The 17326-nt window shown below is 40.4% G+C and overlaps 2 protein-coding genes and 1 long non-coding RNA gene across 6 annotated transcripts in view; 2 read left to right on the forward strand and 1 right to left on the reverse strand.

Annotated features, from left to right (window-relative positions):
* LOC131879961 (uncharacterized) overlaps positions 1-6041 on the forward strand; it is a 20768-nt gene extending 14727 nt beyond the window's left edge. For 2 of the 3 annotated variants that reach the window (XM_059226464.1, XM_059226457.1), the window contains exons 2-4: positions 4814-5005; positions 5176-5341; positions 5401-6041. In XM_059226464.1, coding sequence (XP_059082447.1) covers positions 4814-5005; positions 5176-5341; positions 5401-5590 — 548 coding nt within the window. In that variant the 3' untranslated portion in view covers positions 5591-6041. Of the gene's footprint in view, positions 1-2137; positions 2604-4813; positions 5006-5175; positions 5342-5400 lie in introns of those variants that run through there. The other variant, XM_059226448.1, reaches the window with a different exon arrangement.
* LOC131880023 (uncharacterized) lies at positions 5230-17247 on the reverse strand. Of its 2 annotated transcripts, none has more exons than XR_009373227.1 (3): positions 17025-17247; positions 16391-16934; positions 5230-5354 (listed from the first exon to the last, which is right to left on the reverse strand). It is a non-coding gene; the product is annotated as an uncharacterized LOC131880023 (long non-coding RNA). The 2 variants fall into 2 exon arrangements; XR_009373225.1 differs by lacking the exon at positions 5230-5354 and adding an exon at positions 15659-16304.
* On the forward strand, positions 14088-15990 carry LOC131879953 (CCR4-NOT transcription complex subunit 2-like). Its single transcript, XM_059226437.1, has 3 exons — positions 14088-14592; positions 14671-15064; positions 15283-15990. Exons 1-3 carry the CDS (start codon positions 14228-14230, stop codon positions 15601-15603), a joined length of 1080 nt encoding a protein of 359 aa, XP_059082420.1. The 5' UTR covers positions 14088-14227; the 3' UTR covers positions 15604-15990.
* Positions 17248-17326: the final 79 nt, after the last annotated feature.

The raw sequence follows: 17326 nt of genomic DNA on the forward strand, positions 1-17326 counted from the left end.
AGGAATTCAATTGTTTTCTCGTCGAAATGTTTGAGAAAAGTATGGAATGTCATAGCTCAAGCAACCCTACAAGAACTAGGACCTTGGACTTCAAAACCATTTGATAGAGATTGGCATGAAGAATGTAAATGAAAGTGTTCACATTGCATTGCTTTCAAGTTAAATAAGAGTTGCTGCAATTCCTTGTCATTAATTTTGTTCTCGGAACTTTTGAAACTTATTCATATTTGAACAGAAACTGGAGCGCCCCTCCAATTATCAAACAGGGACAAATGACCCTGAGAGTTGAGTTTTGGACATCTTCGTTCACTTCAATGGAGTTTTCTTGTTCACCCTTGACTGGACTAATTACTGAGCCCCGAGGGTTGCGATGTCGTTTGGGTTTGTTTCTCAAATGAGTTGTCAAAGATGATTGCGAGTGAATGGATGGGCCACTTGATGTTCAAGTCAAGTTCATCACCTGATTAGTTCCATCACCAAGCATTGAGAAGTTTACAATCCCTTGAGGGTTTGACATTTCCTGGTTCTTCTCCATTGAAAGCAGGTGTATGCATGAGGTATTTGGGGTCGCTACAAGCGAACTAATCAATCGCCCAATAAGGCATTATTTAGTATTTCATCTCGTTTGACCATTGGCAATCAGGGTCGGAAATCAGCGAAAACTCACCCCAAAACCAGTGTAGCGGCATGTATTTTGTGTACCTGACTTTGAGCGTCTAAACACTTAAGAATCTCAGGTTCCTTTGGCTTTGAAATATGACGAAAAATGTTAGATCCGTTATGTTAATATGGAAAGACTTGCAGACTGCATATTTGAAGGCAAGAGTCAACTCTTCCATTAGACCCTTTTCCATGATCGAAGTTGCAGAACGAGTTTGCATATCCTGGATTTGATTACACCGTCCATATAGTTACGAAACGTGAATTGAAGTGGAACCGGATGCCTGCCATTCTTACGGACACTCTTTGTATCTAACGGACTGGAACATGTTTTGAGGATTATATTTGTTATTCCAAGATTACTTTTGATTTGAGGGATCTCTATTTGAACGTCGAATGTGGAGTGCCATAATCTGCTTAGGCAATGTCTCTGTCTAGAGGTAAAATGGGGATAACAATGATGTCGTTGTTTTTGCCGTAGATTTTCAGTCGTTCACATGGAACTCATTTAATTCGACCTATGTTCTGAAATGTTGCCCAGAGTCGTTATCCTTGACCAAGCTCGTTTCCGGAGAGATGATAAACTCGTTCAAGCCCAACGAGCAACCATCTTAACACTGGCCGAGAAAGAGATCAGCGAATTCTTTCCTCTCGCCTTGTTAAAGTCCAAGTGTCATCTTAATTGAACAGATCCTTTGCCAATGCTTCAAAAAAAACTATACGTACCATCGCACATAGTCGTGGTTTCGAGCGCTTTCCGCACTGACTCATCATCGAAGAGACTGGTTCTTGGAAAAAAAATATTGAGATATACCTCGGTTCAATGCTTGTTTGGCACGGACACCAAAAGCCGAATAATCTAGGGCACCTAGTGTGCAAAAATAATCCCATTCAATTGGCCGGGTTATGTCGCTCTACCACAACTTGAGGCTAGATTGGAAGCGTTTCAAGGTTAGGATTGGTATTTACGAGCACTCTGATACCATTCCAGTAAATACTCATTCAAATGAGAGTTCCTTTGACTATCTGAAGATTCTTACATGATACATTCTAACCAGTGGGTGAGGATTAAGGATGGAGGATGGCTACGTACGGTTTGCAGCAGATCTGAGAGATTATTGGCTGGCGTGATGCACCCGGCAACATTTCATACCGGTTCTCAAGATATGGAGCTTTCGATTGACGCAGGGCTTGGCGTACGGTCGGTTCTACGGTAGTTGTTGCGTATGGTGCAACAGCCCCTAAGTACACGCGGATGGTACGCACTCGAAATCTGACAAACTTTGGTCAACCACGTGAATCCGCGTCGAAAGATCCCGATCTGCGATTGGCTTCACTTGGTCTAGCTTCCCTTTGGATTGGAGGGATTGTGAGAACGTTCCTCGGGGAAACAGTTGTGTTGTCTGGGGGAGTCTTGGCGCTTGACCAAGACCGTCACCACAACTGGGCGGCTCCTTCGTATCTCTCGTTTGTGTGTAATACATACGGATTGCGCATGTATTGGTAACAGTCTCGGGATCTTGACTTGCTTATTGGGGGCCGAGTGTTCATTGTTGGCTCATTCAACCTTCCTTGGGGTCAGTCATTCGTTGGAAGTGAATCAGTGAAGATGAGGTCCTTCTCGCTCCTTGCTCTTGTCCTTTTGCTCTCATGTGGATTGAGCGATGCTCAATTCTTCCGAAACATTTTCCGAGGCTTCAATCGAGGAGTTCAAAATGTATTCCGCCCCGTGATGACCATGTTTGGAGGCAATGATCATCATGGAGGAAACATTGGACAACCGAGCTTTCGAGGCTCGACAAAAGGCAACATAGATGAGACCGGGGGCACCATCAAGCCCGTGGCTACAGGCATTGATAACGCGTTCCCTGATGATTGCGGTCGCGATCCCGTCAAGAAGACTGGTAACCTTTGCTTCCCCGATGGTCTCTTGTGCCAACAGAGTAAGTGATTGATAACGAACAACAAAAAGGCTGGAGAAGGAACCCTACTGTAGACTAAAATAATTAAATGTGTTTTATTATTCTAAAAGTGATCTTGCCCTCAAGAAATGAGGGTACAAGTTAAGATAGTTTGGATGAATGATTGATATCCAGAACCCTTAGGCTGATTTGGTGCCCTAAATGGGGGATTGCCTTCCATCTGATTGATGGGTCTGGGTTTTTGGTCCCAAATTCATCGAAATTCATTGATTTACTATTTGTTTGCAACTGTGGATCCTATTATTTTGTGATATTTCAAGCTAGAGTAGAGGTACCATTTCCTCAAAGCCCTTCATCGCATCATAAATAGTGACCAAATTCCAGCGCTCTGATAAGATCGCTCAAGCCTGACTCTTGTTCAAATTTGATCGGTTGATGGTGGTGCACGAATCGCAAATGAAACCAATTTCGTTGGCATATTTCACTTACCTTCAATGTATTTCAGCCATGAAAAGCAAAACGTCGTCATTCACTCATTTGCAAAACTACCAACTCACTTGGTTGTTTGAAAACAAAGATTCCTGACATTCCACAGGGCGGGGCAACAAAACAGTACAAGTTCTTGAACATTCTTGTTTCCTCATTTCAAGCGAGAACGTGTTTGCCAGGGCCTCAGTCACTTTTACCTGGTGCCCTTTTCATAGCCCGATAACGCTCGAATTCCTTCTTTTGTCTGCGTATGGTTTGGTTATATTGGAAGTTCAAACACCCGTTGCTGTGGTTTCCTCAATAAAAACACACAATGGAAGTTGGTAAATAACCAGCAATCATCTCATTCAAATGCGGCGATGACTTTACCATCATAACGAATGCTAAAGCAATTAGGAGCCATCGTACGAGATTCGGAAACGGTAGCTTGACAGGGAATCAATTGGAAAGCTCACATGATCTCAGATTTGACGGAATAAATGTCAGATGGTTATCGTGCCAATAGAATAACAAGTTCTAGATAGAAGTGGGAAGCTCATAATGATGTGAGTGATGAATATCTGAATGCTTTTATACAAAGGTCAAATTTTGGGCAGTCCTAAATTCATTCCGTCTGATGGACAATGGGCCTCATATGTTTGCTTCCATGATGCCTAGCACCAAAAAAAAAACTTCTTCCTATTGTGATGGAAATCACAGAAGCTATGAAGAATCAGAGGGCGTTTTCCTCATTCAATTATACAATTGAAATGGTGCCAAGATTGCTTGCAGGACCAATTACAAATCTTTGGACATCCGTTGCCCACCACTTAACAACGAGCCAATCCCATGTGTTGAATTGTATCAAATCATAACTTATTCGCTCAGCAGGGCCAAATAGTGTCTCACCATGTATTGCTTTTTGGTTATCTGGACGCCTTTGTCTTCAAAGCCTTTTGCAAACACATTTTACGCCCTACGGTCGATACCGTTAAGCCAAGTAATAGCTAGAAGCAGGGTCGAATGAACTACGGACATAACATACTACTAGATAGTGCTCTAGTAGAGCAATCCTGTCTTCTTCTTTTTGGACAAAAGATTCATGCAGGCCTCGCCAGAGTGAATGTGCGTATGTTGCCTCGAGGCGATGAACATTCGATACTGAAAAGATTGCTCGAAGGTAAATTCATTGGGGGGAGTGCCAAGAAGGCATGTACTCTTTGAGTCCAAATTGAAAATGTCAGAGCTTGAATTGGCGGGAGGGTCAATAGCCAACCGCAACATCTTGCGGTTGATAGGTTCATATTCGTGAGAACGCGGTGGATAATTCAATTGGTGAGCCTCTCCACAACGGTCCTGTCATGTTGATAGATTAATGGGAAAGGTCCTTTATCCCCAACTCATTTTTATGGCATTTGGCGTTGAGTTTAAATGACCACACCCACATTTTAGACTCTGTGTGTTGATGTGGTGACATCCGTGTAGCGAAAAGCAACCTTTTTATGGCCATCTTAACCTCGTGGGTTCCTTGGACTGTACTTCCTCGATCGTGGGATTCATCTCTATTAGCACAATACAAAGCTTAGATTTATCGCCATAAGACAAATAATGACCCGGGGCTAAGACCAGCTCGTTAGTACTTCTCCCGATGGTTTCTTTGTTTGGCTAAGATTCGGAAAAAAGAGTTATGGGACGATGATATTTCCGCAATGTCGAGCCTCATTTAAAAGGGCATAAATAACACAAACACACTTCCATTTCAGGAGTCAACCGTGTCGGTAACGAGAACTTCAATGGACAAAGATACTGGATGTCCTGGAAGAGCGATGACCCTCAGTTGCGTACTGCCGAGTGGGATTGGTTCAATGCCCGTAACTACTGCCGCAAACGCTGCATGGATCTTGTCTCCATTGAGACCCGCGAGGAGTACGAGTTTTTGAAGTCGCACATGGGAGGTAAATATTGAAGAAAAAAGTGTGGTTCGTAAGACTTGGCATAATGCATCCAAAAAAATGTGGACATTTTTTTCATCTGACACCTAATATTGAGATGCATCAATGGGTGATATTCTTAACCTGAGTAAAACAACAAACAAAATAGAACACAAAACTTATTTCAATTGCAGGAGTTGCTTACACCTGGACTTCTGGCCGTCTCTGTGATTTTGACGGCTGTGATAGGCCCGATTTCTTCCCCAAGGATATCAACGGATGGTTCTGGTCGGCAAATCAGGTCCGTCTTGCTCCAACTAACTCCTTGAATGAGTTCCACGACTGGTCCGGCACTGGAGGGTGAGTCAGTTACCTTTAAGAAATAATCTCATCTTTATCATCCTCAACAATATTTTCAGGGCGGGAGAACATCAACCTGATAATCGTGAAGGTTCTGAATCTTGTCTGGCCGTTTTGAACAACTTTTACGGTGACGGCATTAAATGGCACGACGTGGCCTGTCACCACGAGAAACCTATCATTTGCGAGGATGTGCCTGGACACATCCAGTTTGCTCGACAGAACTTCCCACAATTGAACATCCCCTAAGCAGTTGGATAGTTCCGTGACTGAAAAGCATTGAGAATTCAAAAACACTCATATCTTCGTTCTACTTCAAACTCTTCCAAGTTTATTCCTCCTTTGGTCCTCATCTTGATCAAGCGCAAAGTTTGGAAACGAGGACTGTTTAAATCATCTGCGCAGGTCTCTCCCCACCCTCATAGACATGCTGTATTGTCTACTTCAAAATGCCACTTTCTTTTCTACAACCTTGATGGGCTTTATTAGTTTGTAAACCAGAGGCAGGTATCGGATCAAAAGGTTCCAAAAAAACAGGGTTCCTCACAGATGTCAAAAACTCGACTCTATGTATTATATCTGGACATGCTGCCTTCCAGTTTTATATCTCCTTATTATTTATACTCTTATTTATTACCTTGTACACATTCGTATCATCAACATCTTGTGTATGAATGTTAATAAATCTTGCTGAAAAGAAGACGCTATGCTATACATGATTTGAATGTATTTATAAGTACAAGTACTTTTAAGGTGAGGTCATCTTTGGTACATGGTACACATATCAGGCTTGGATTAGTGACTAGTGCATGAAAATGGAAACAACATATCACAGGGGATAACTGGGCAGCGACTGATTGATGGCGGATTTGAAAGAGCTAATGTTTTTATCAGTTCGAGATTCAACATATTTTGTCCATCTATGAATAGATTAAGGATGAACTGATTCACGAACACAAAAACAATCATGTTTATGGACCAATAAAGCAGCAAAAGTTAAACAGTTGGTCAAGGTAGGTTTTATGGTGTGTTCCAATTTCATCGACCATGAAACTAACTCCAATAGTTTAATATATGGTTTTAAGGTGAGAAGAAATCACGGTAATCCGGCCGCTATGACGCTTTTGTGATGGTGTTTTGTCCTGCCATCTAAGAGTCAAGCTCTGAGTTATAGAAAGTGGCGTGTTAAACCAAAAAGGCAACCCAGGTAGTGCTCAAATAGGAAAGAAGTCAAAAAATATGCAGGGTGTCTCCCTGCCATTCTTTCTCAGGGCTAGCTCCTGCTGAGGACTCTCATGTCTGAATAATCAGTATATAAATATAAGTAAAAAAAAATCCATTAATCTGTTAAATGCAGCAATGGCAAAGGTCAAATGCTTAAGCAAGTGAAAGCATATGCATATTAGCTTAACCAATCTCAGGGCGTTAGTCGTTCCTCAATAAAAGGAACGGATTACAGTTACAATATCTTTGGCCAAAACGTCACACAACCGTTACTCGCCAAAAAACGTAATGGCGTTACTCGTTACAAATTACTTTGACTAAAACTTTGGATATTTGCCTCATCAAGATCCTACTTTACAAAGTAACGGTTTCATTTTTATTTCAAACAGTCCTAAAAATTGACGTTTTCCTGCGACACTAACGAGTAGACACGCAAGAATTTGCCTTTTTAGGCGAAATGATTTTTTGAAGTTGAGAAAAATGCTAAAAAAATGAGAAAACCCGAAAAAAACTGTATAAACTGAAAAATGTGAAAATAATCAAAAAGGTGCAAATATGCAAAAAATGCAACAATGCTAAAAAGAATTGTTTCATTGGAGAAAAGGTCATTTTTAGTCCCTGTTAGCCTATTTGTTGTCTTTTCATGTGTTACAAAATGGCGGCACCCAACTGTACTTATTAGGCTATCCATTGAGCTTACAGGAAACTAACATTTTTTTCTCGTAATGTTCGAAATAAGGGCACGTTTTCAATTGTTACAGATGCCATGGTAAACAATTGAATCCTTTCTGGGGCTTACGGTCAGGTCACACCAATAACGGTAAAGATGTGACTCAACTAAAAGCTATCTTTTTTGCAGACTTTCCCAAACTGAAGAAAAGAAATTGAATTTGATATATTCAATTCGTTGGTAAATCAAATATTGTGAAAAGTTTAAGTCGTTACAATTTAACTTATCATAATCTTTCATTAATTATTATTGGGGATTACATTCTTTGTAGGGTTAGTGAAACCCATGAAAAGTGCAATAAAAATGCTAGGGAACTGGCAAATATAAAAAAATACAGATGCTATAGTCCTTTTCATTCTGCTCTGCCTTCTCTGACAAACGAACGTTGGAGGAGAAGGTGCTCTACGATGCCTGATTTGGACAACATGATTTTTGCTGAACAACTTATTGTTGATATATTCTAACACCATAAAAAGACCACCAACTCTTCTGAGAGACCTAAAAAGTAAAATTATAAACATTTTTGACCTTCAAATTGAAATGAACAAGGAGCTCTATATTTTATACTTGTACCATACCAGGGACTTTTTCTGATCGGCTTTATGTTTGCTCTATTTACTTTTACCGAATAATGAGGTAAAATGTTGGAAAAAAGGTCACTTTCCGTATTAATGCAAAAAGTTTTATCTACAAGGGCACACAAATTCTTTCTCTGGTCTTTTTCTATTTTTTTTCTTCTTTTCTTTTCTCTGCTTTGTATGAAAGCGAGAGGCCCTACAATGGAGCATGACTTGAACTTATTCATGCCTTATATGTCATCTTAACTGGCTTTAACGTTTTCAACTGATCATTCTCAATTTAGGCCTTAATCTTACCATGAATCACCACCAACTTCCTTTTAATATTTGCTTTGATCAAATACAGCTCACCTCATTGTGAATTTTGAATTATTGTGCAACAGAACTCTTCAAAGTGTTGGTGCTTAAGTAAGGCAACAATCACTTTGAGCTATCAAATTCACTACTTGATGTTTTGGCCACGTACTGAAGCATTTTGACTTTGAAAGCTGGAGAGGTGCAATCTTGAAAGATGAAAGCAAAAAGCAAGATGATCAGTTTCGTTCGGGAAATTAAAATGGGCGAAAGAGGATAAATAGTGCTGCGATTTTGCGAACATTTTCATTTTTCAAAGGAAACGGAGGAAAATCAATGAAAATTGAACTAAAAGCTCGGACTCGAGTCCGGACTTGCCCCAGCACTAGTATGTGATACTGTACGTTTTCAGACGCATTCATGAGCTTTGTTCCAACCCAGGTTTTAAGCTTAATTGTAGTGACCAGAATCCATTTTTATCAGAACAATCAAGTCCAACTATCTTTTTTCTCAGGCCTTGATTGCTCAATTTACTGCCATCAAAATATTCGTAGGGAGTACGTTGGTGTTGATCCAGTAACAGGATTTAAGTCAGACTTGCTTTTGACTGAAATGCCTGATCAACCCTATGTTCAAGGGATGGCCAGATCCAGCGTCTCTAGCCAGATCCGCTAAGTCTAATTAGTTGGTTGATCGAATAATATATGAAAATAAAATCAAGTGAAATGAATAAGGTTTTCGTCTTGACCTCCTGGGAATTCCATTCCCATAAGCGGTAAGGAAGTCCGCAAAAATGCTTTTTTTTAACAACCATGCTCGTAATATGCCTAGATACTTGTAGAAATCAATTATAGGCCATGGAGTCCATGTATAGGCTAAGAAATGAGTCTTGGGCAATGTTGATGAATCTGAGTTTCTTTGCAAACTAATCGCAAGGAGTTCCTTCTGTTTGGCAGGTTTGGTGATGACCAGACTTCGAAAAAGGTTAGAACATTTCCAATTTTATTTCTTCCCTTTTTCTCATTTTAGAATATTTCTTGCATTTTGATCATCGGGGTCCATATCTATTTTCTTATTAACTTGTATTTTTTTCCTTGTAGGGGAATTTTAGAATTTTCTATGTTTTACAATAGACTTTTTGAAGCCTCAGAATTTTTTTTGTCTAAAATTGAGACTTGTACCTTGGGAATTTAGTACCCGTTCTGTTTTTGATGGTGCCCCAATGACCTCCCGAAATTTGTGCTGACATCGTTAACGCCCGTTTCTCTGTTTAGGAAAGTCAGCAAAGAGGGAGCTGCAACCAGGCTGGTCAGGTAGCAATTTTCGATGCTAATTTTGAAAGCTCAATAATTTACTTTCCTGCTAGATATATTTGCGTACCAGTATGGGGACGTTTAGGAAAGCTGTGACAAGTTCGTTCAGGCTGGCCAGTTTTTTTTCAGTCAGCGATGCTAGCTCGTACAAAATCGATGCTGAAAAAAAATGCTAACTGGAATTCGAAAATGCTGGAACAATGTTACTTTTTCAAGAGAAGCATTTTACACATGGTGCTCATAAAGGGTATGTTCAGGCAATATTTTGAAAATATACTTTGAAATTTGTTTTTGCAAAACACAAAAATCTAAAGAAAAACCTCGCAGTAAAAGCTAATGCTGTTCTGTTTATGATAATCTTCTAATTTTGAGCCCTGAGACAGAAAGGGAAACCAAAAAGTGACAAGTTTTATTTGAGCAAAAGTGTATTTTAAGATTTGAAGCAGGTTTTTTTGCACACAATTATAATTGTTCTTATCGCCAAAAAATGTTCTTCTTGGGTGATATTAGATCATGAATATAAGATTTTTTTTTTCATCTTACATCATACTTCAAAGCGGACATTGCCAAGAGCTGCAATAAGTTTCTTTATCCATAGAGCTCAATTGTTATCTATCTCTTCTATTTTGAAAATGTTTTGCTAAATTTGAATCTTGTGATTTGGTTCAGCTCAAATGTGTTGGGGGAATACTTTTTGGTATACAATGAAACTAACCAAAATATTCATGTTTATTTGAATATTAGAGTGAAATTAACCCATACTTACATTTACTTGAGATTTGGTACTCCGTCCTTAAACACGCTCTGACCATTTTAATAAATTTTTTGATTTGCGTTAGCCAATACAAAATCTTTTTGTGTGCCAAAAGTTTGGGTACAAACAGAAATTTGCCTTAATCTCCCTTTGAATTGAGAAGCAATTAGAATAAATCATTTTGCTTGCTCAATATAAAGTAAGCAATCCAATGGAAATCACTGTGTGGCTACGCCGAAGGACGGTTCTACCCTGAACACATAGTCACCCTAAAAATCAACAGCTGCGAGACATTGAAAGGGCTGAATTAGAAGCGACCGTTCTCAGGTCCTATATATGAAATCTGAAATGAAATCCACTTATAAACCATTGTGTGTGACTACTACTTAATGGCCCGCCCTTGGGTTTGACCTCACTACCATTTTGTCAAACCATTTCAAGAAGTTGGCCCACCCAACCCGTCCCCTCACACTGGATTAGAGCCATTGAAGATATCAAATCCAATATCTTCTGCTTGTCTGTTCTACGTTTGAAAACATCGTATCACAAGATCCAGATAGGACTCAAAACTGAAGAGAAAAGCAAGAATGATCCTTCATTGGGGACAAGGTGTCCCCAACTGTGACCCAAGTAGCCTTACTTTTTGCAGACCAGAGACCGTTCATCCTTATTTCCCAGGAATTGGCCATCCAAGGACCAAAGACCTGTCATCAGGATTTGTGGATGCAAGCAACCTAGGGAGTTTGATTTGGATTCATTAAAACTAAGAAAGAGGTTGACCTGCTTGAACAAGTTGAGATTATTGACATATGATTGGGCATGCAGCGAGTATTTGTGAGTGAGTGTGTCTCAGCTTGCAATTGTGAATCTGTGTAATAGAATGTCAATTGTGCATTTCCTTCAAAAGTGTTGTCCCTTGACCCCATTCCATATTTTGAGCCTAAACTGTAAAGATGTTGGCCTGCGTGGTGACCTGGCCTATAACCACATCAATCATAATTTTCTTCAAAAAATGGAAGAAATGAAGAAAACTAAAAAATGATCAGTTTACCCTTGATGCATATTGAATTCATGTAAATGGTGGGTGTGAACTTAATGCTGTTTGATCTTTTGATTATGGAATGCATTTGGAAAAGCCCATTGAGTTACCTCTTTTTAAATGCATATTTAATTTATACATATTTCTGTTAACACAACTTTGTTTTGATTCTTCAAGTTTGCCATCTTTCAGAATTAATAAGGTACCAGAGCTTATATCATGACACTTATTAGATTATATTTTTAAAGGCTGAAAGCTTGTGTACCTGCCAGAAGCAACTAGATTTTGGTTCAAGTAATCACCATAAGTAGAATGGTGGTAAAAGGGAGGAATTCAATAGAATAGTGTAGTACATTGGCAATTTTACATTTCTGGGTATTTCATACATTATACACCCAGTTTGATAAAAAACATATCACCAGACAAGGTGACAAAAATAACAGTGTTAAACGTTATTGAGCTGAATAGCAAGGTTTTAATAAAACTCGCACGTTTTTTTACCTACTGAGTGGCTAGTGCACATTGACCTTTCGTTGTCTGTCCTCTGGCCACTGTCCACCTCCATGTCTAGAGAGCTCCTTGCTACAGCGTATCAATTTCATGGAATGGGAAAGGGATCCATTGAAAAAACATTTTTGACGCCGCCAAATATAGTTCCATTGGGAGTTTTTTTTGCTTTTTTCCCTTTTGGTCATTGTTTCAGTGAAATAATGTTAGGATAATGCTAGACAAGATTTCAAAATGCTTGGACTATGTAAATAATGAAAGTCTATCGCTAAAACTAGTCCAATGCTAAGAAAATTCCAATGCTAGGGGCCTTAAACAAATGCTAATTTTCATAAATTAGCTTCAAAAATGCTAGCTTGCCAAACTGGGTTCGTCTGTTTGCTGGTACCAGTGACAGTAATGCAAGTTTGGGGCATCAAAAACGTTTTTGTGAAGCTTGCCCTTTCCTTCATATGGCATTTTAAGGAGGGGTCAGTTACGTTAAAACTAGTTTGAAACGCCAATTTTGCATCACTAACTTTGGCAGGCACGTTTGTTTGCTGATACCATGGCTTGCCGAAATGTCTGAATAGGTAATTTGACGTCACCTACTTGTGAAATCTTACTAACATATCATAGCTTGTAAGTTTCTAAAAGTTACATACACTTTTGTGATGACATATCTTATCGCATTGAATATTGATAAATTAAGTGTTAATTTAAATGGTAGAATATTTATGAAAAGCTAAAATATATTTCTTTGTAACATTTGGTTTTCTAGATATGCAATGCAGTATCTTATAATTTGTGGCAAGTTTTTTCTTTTCTTAAAATAAAATTAGCTATGAATTCATGCATACATTTGAAAATGTAAGGATGTCAAGTGCTTGGATTTCATTTTGTCGAAAGGAAGAAGTTGATTGTGAGCTTTAGTTACATTTATTCAGGATCTTTGTGTTTAAATGTTGACGCAAATAAATCTGAAAAATAACTTATGTTATTTAGCACATTTTTTGAAACATTTTAACACATTTATGTTATTTAGAGGTCCAATGAATTGCAGTCTTGCATTGCTTATGGATGAATTGGAGATGTGTCACTTGGTTGTTATTACAGAAAAAACTAAAAAACTAAAAACCTGCACATTAGGGTCATATCTTATGACATCAATGTTGCGTATGCATAAAAAGATGTGTTCATCACTGATCCATTTTGTGCAGAATTAATTAACTAATTAGGAAGGCAACCAATCTGACAATGTCCGATTTTTTAAGGCAACGTCACTCCCCTAAATTCCTCAAGTAGAGTGAGTCATGCCTATGTTGAAAAATGTTGATTTTCAATTTTCTTCAAAGATTATCGTTTCCATGATTTCAATGCGTTGAATTTTTTGAGGGTTAAAAAGTTGTTACTTAATTGACATCACAAATGAGGGCAAGATTCAGGCGCCCTTGGACCAAAAATCTCGCCAAATTTCCAAAACAATGGAAGGTGAAGCCCTATTGACTTGTCAAATTTTGGATTGCTCAAGAGTCGTGTTTTATGTTGACTGACGCCTCACGAAACCTTTCGCCTTTTCGTAAGCATTACCTGCAGGAAAGTTGCCTAAAAAGCCCCTTCTTAGCATGAACTCCAGAAGACTGGCCCACATTGATAATAAGATAACTGTAACACTGTAACAAGCGGGTATGACTACTGTTTCTTGGCCAGAATGTTATTTTCTGCAATTTAAGCAAAAGAGGGGGTTGTTTTGTCAATTTTCACCTGAAGTTGTGAAGCCAAATGGGCGAATGTACGACCAAGCCAAAAATAAGAGAAAAAAAAGAGGTTTCTCGAGACATAGTTTAAGGCAGTACGAAAATTTTGAGAAAGCCGGAGTTTCGCAAATCAATTGGAAAAAATCCAGGATTTTACCCCTCTTAGTTCCTCTAAGAACGGTGAGAGTATTTAGTTCTTTAGTTTGAACACCATTTTTTGAAACAAAAATAAGCTTTTCGAACTGTGAAAATGCCAGAATTTCATTCAACATTAACTCACTGAAAGCACAATTGAAAAGCAAAATTAGTTCCCTTGGAAAATAATAAATTTTCGAAGATGTTGAGGCCCTTGAATCCACGCTGAATAACGTTTTTACTAACTTGAACTTCGAAGAATAAATTCTTACTTTTATATGTTAAAACAAATCTCAACCAGAGTTGGATTATATTACCTTCATTTTTACCCTTTTCTTTGAATTCACTGACTATTTCGAAGCAATGTACATGCTAGAAATATAGGATGGGTTATCGATTTTGCCCGTCAGACCGGTTGAAGCTTGTAAGCCTGCTCTTATTTGCGCATCAAGTTATATAAACAGGTGACCTGATGGTGCAGTTTTGTCCGTGAACCTCGCTGGAGGATTATTCCGCCATCTTACGCTGTATTTCCTCGCTCGGGTTGTCCTCCCCCCTTTCTCGAGGCTCATCAAAATGTTCCAATTGCAATCGGCCGACTCCATGCCCTCGGCCCACTCGTGTCTGAATCCATTGAGCAAGCCTTTTGCCCCACGCTCTAGCGCCTCAAGCGAGCCCAACTCCCCACCTTTTACCCCCCGGGGTTCCTTGTCAACCCCGTTCTTCAGAAATAATCATAATAACAATAACATCATCGTCAGCCACAACAATATTAACAACAACAACAACAACATCCCGCACAGTAGTATCAATAATAATCTAGTGACCAAGTTTGCACCTCCGCCTCCATTTGGAGTTGATGTGACCACGATGCCTCCGCCGCCGGCCTCAATGTATGGAGCCGTGGGAACCACGCCGCCCTCGCATGGCACGGCTTTAAGGTAGTTCTGATCCAGTCGACCAGTTGATCATGGAGTGAGCCCTCCATTGTCCAATGAATGTGTGCTTGAATATTGCAGAGCGGATGAGTTTGGTTTGAGGGGCCTGCTCCAGAACATTCAGGCCACCCATTACAGCCGCATTCGGCGGAAGCGTCCCAATGATCCCTACGAGTCCACGGTTGTTAGCCGAGAAGATTTGGGCTTCACTGATGAGGCGATCCGGTTCCACGGGCCGAAATTATTGCCCCATTTCGAGTCGCCATTTAATTCCAAATTCAACACCCTGTATCTGGACCATGATGTGCCCGAGGAGTACTACACGGCCTGGAAGTTGTCCGGATGTCTGAAGGGGAAATGGTCGCATTACTTGCCCACCGACCTGCTTTTCTTCCTCTTCTACACGGCTGTGGGCGACATTCTACAACTGGAAGCCGCGGCCAAGCTCTTCGATCGGGGCTGGCGTTTCTTAAGGGTATGCAAATTATCTCGATTTCCGCTTTTGCTCCTACCGAACCTTTGAAAATGTTGAAGCGTACACATTCCGTTTTTTACTAGAACTAGATCTTCTGGTTGGTTGGTCGGGCATGAATTTCCATTAATAAGAAATTTATGGATCGATGGCGAGCTTCTGAGTGGGTTTCGGTCGATTGGAAATCCATATCTCAATATTTATGTCTCATTTTTTCATAGGAGAAAGGCGTTTGGATCTCCCGGAAACCCAATTGTCCTCCGGAGTACGCGAGTACGACCGAACAATTCGGAGAGTATCAATACTTTGACGCACAAAGTTGGGAGCGCAAGTCTGGAAATTTCAAGTTTAAGCTCGAAGATCTGGCCACCAAGGTGCAGTTGCCTCGGGGTCCATTTCCAATGGCCAATGGGTATAACGTGTGCCCCACCCCTCCTGTACCGTTAAACTACCGCCGAAGAGAATTACCGCGACATCCTGGAATGATTCCGCCCTTCAACGCCCACTCACAAAGCTATCCTTACTACTCGGCTACAGATTAATAGAGGTTCCCATGGTTTTGGCTCAAGAACAGGTGAAGCAAATCACTGACAACATTTTAGATGAAGTATCAAACTGGGCACGGGTTGATAGAATTTTTTGTGTGTATAATATTTATAATCGATAATTTTGCTCCATCGAATGGGATTGGCCACACTTAACACAATCGTCTTGAATTTCGAATTTCGGCTCATTCTCTTTCTATCTCCTGTTTCTTTCTTCATTCCTTCTTCACCCTCAACGACCTTGATCTAAATTATGCTTTGCTTCCTCCTTATAATCATCTCTTGTTTTTATGTTATGTATTCAGTCATATTCTCTCTATCATTGTATGATGATTGAATTAGATTATGATAAATATATGTGCCACATTTGAGAATTCTAGGAAACTCTGTAGGCTTCTTTTTTTGCCAAAAGAATTACCTAGTTCCTTTGGGCTTGTGCCATTGGGTAAATGGAACTGCACAACCAGGGTTTTAAGTCTGCACGCCAAAGGGGAAGAGGGGAGAGAGAAACCGGAAACTGATGAGGTATTACTGGGTCGCTGAGAAAGAAATCGCCTCTCTTGCCGGGATAAGATTTATGGTCGTCTTGGGCGTGATTCAATTTAGTGCTTGGATACCATTGCCTCCAAGAACGAGAAAAAAAAGCGAGCCCGCAGACCTTGGTGACACGTCAGGATTCCGCGAAACAAACCACTTGACTAGTTCATTGATTGACATTGATCACTTTTTAGTTACTCAATCTTGACCTTCAAAACCAATGTTTGGCCTATTATTACTCTCTTACCAGTGTAGTTTGGACGGAAGTAAGGTATGAGCGTCCTTCTTGGATTCCACTTGCACTCTTTTGGCTTGGGGGAGAAACGTGGAACCACTTTGCGTTCTCAGAATTTCAGATGGTTCTTTGCTTGTTTAACCGGAATGATTTTCATGGCTGGGGACCCCCGAGAAAGGCTATTTGTTGGCAAAAGAGTACGCACGACCATCCGGAGGGTTCAAGAATGCCGAGAAAGCACCACAAAGTTTTCTTCGTCATAAAAAGGTAGAAAAATGGAAGAAAAGGACCGAAAAGACCAAAGCCTTTCGTGCTGTGACTTGTGAAAGATGCAAGGCCAATGGTGGGAAACTTTTTTTGGCTCTGACTGACATTCACGCGAGACGATAGCGGGCTCAAGGTGTGACGATCGGGACCAACTTCATCATTGTATTAGATTGCACCTCGACAAGTCTTGGCACTTGGGCACATCCGCCCTGACTTTGAATCATCGTTGTCTCGGATTAGGGTTGGTCCATTTGCCATGCCATGATGATCGCTCCGGTGGATCGGATCCCTGAAACAAGTGCAGATTGGTCTGTCGTTATTCAGTCATAACTTTTCCTCCTAATCTGATAGTGCTCTCAGACAAGGTAATCAAAATCACCGTCCAGAGAGGGAAAAAGTGTACACAAGTTCGAGGCGGTGAGACTGGACAAGAAAAAGCCTTCAAACATATTTGCTTCGCACCCGAGCTCATGGCCTCCAACATGGCCTCCAACTAGGCCATGTCTCGCTCATTTAAACATTCCCGCGCGCGCCCTTTTTCCCGCTCGTCGTCTCCTCTTCTCTTGTGTTTGATTGCGTTCGTGGTTCATTCCTTGGCTGCCTGCTCAGCACAAGGCCAAGGGAGTGAGGGAGTCAGGGAACACTCGTCCGTCCCTGGCCTCGAAGAACGGCTCCAGCTCC

Source organism: Tigriopus californicus, chromosome 1, assembly GCF_007210705.1.
Source record: "Tigriopus californicus strain San Diego chromosome 1, Tcal_SD_v2.1, whole genome shotgun sequence".
Taxonomy (NCBI): Eukaryota; Metazoa; Arthropoda; class Copepoda; order Harpacticoida; family Harpacticidae; genus Tigriopus; species Tigriopus californicus.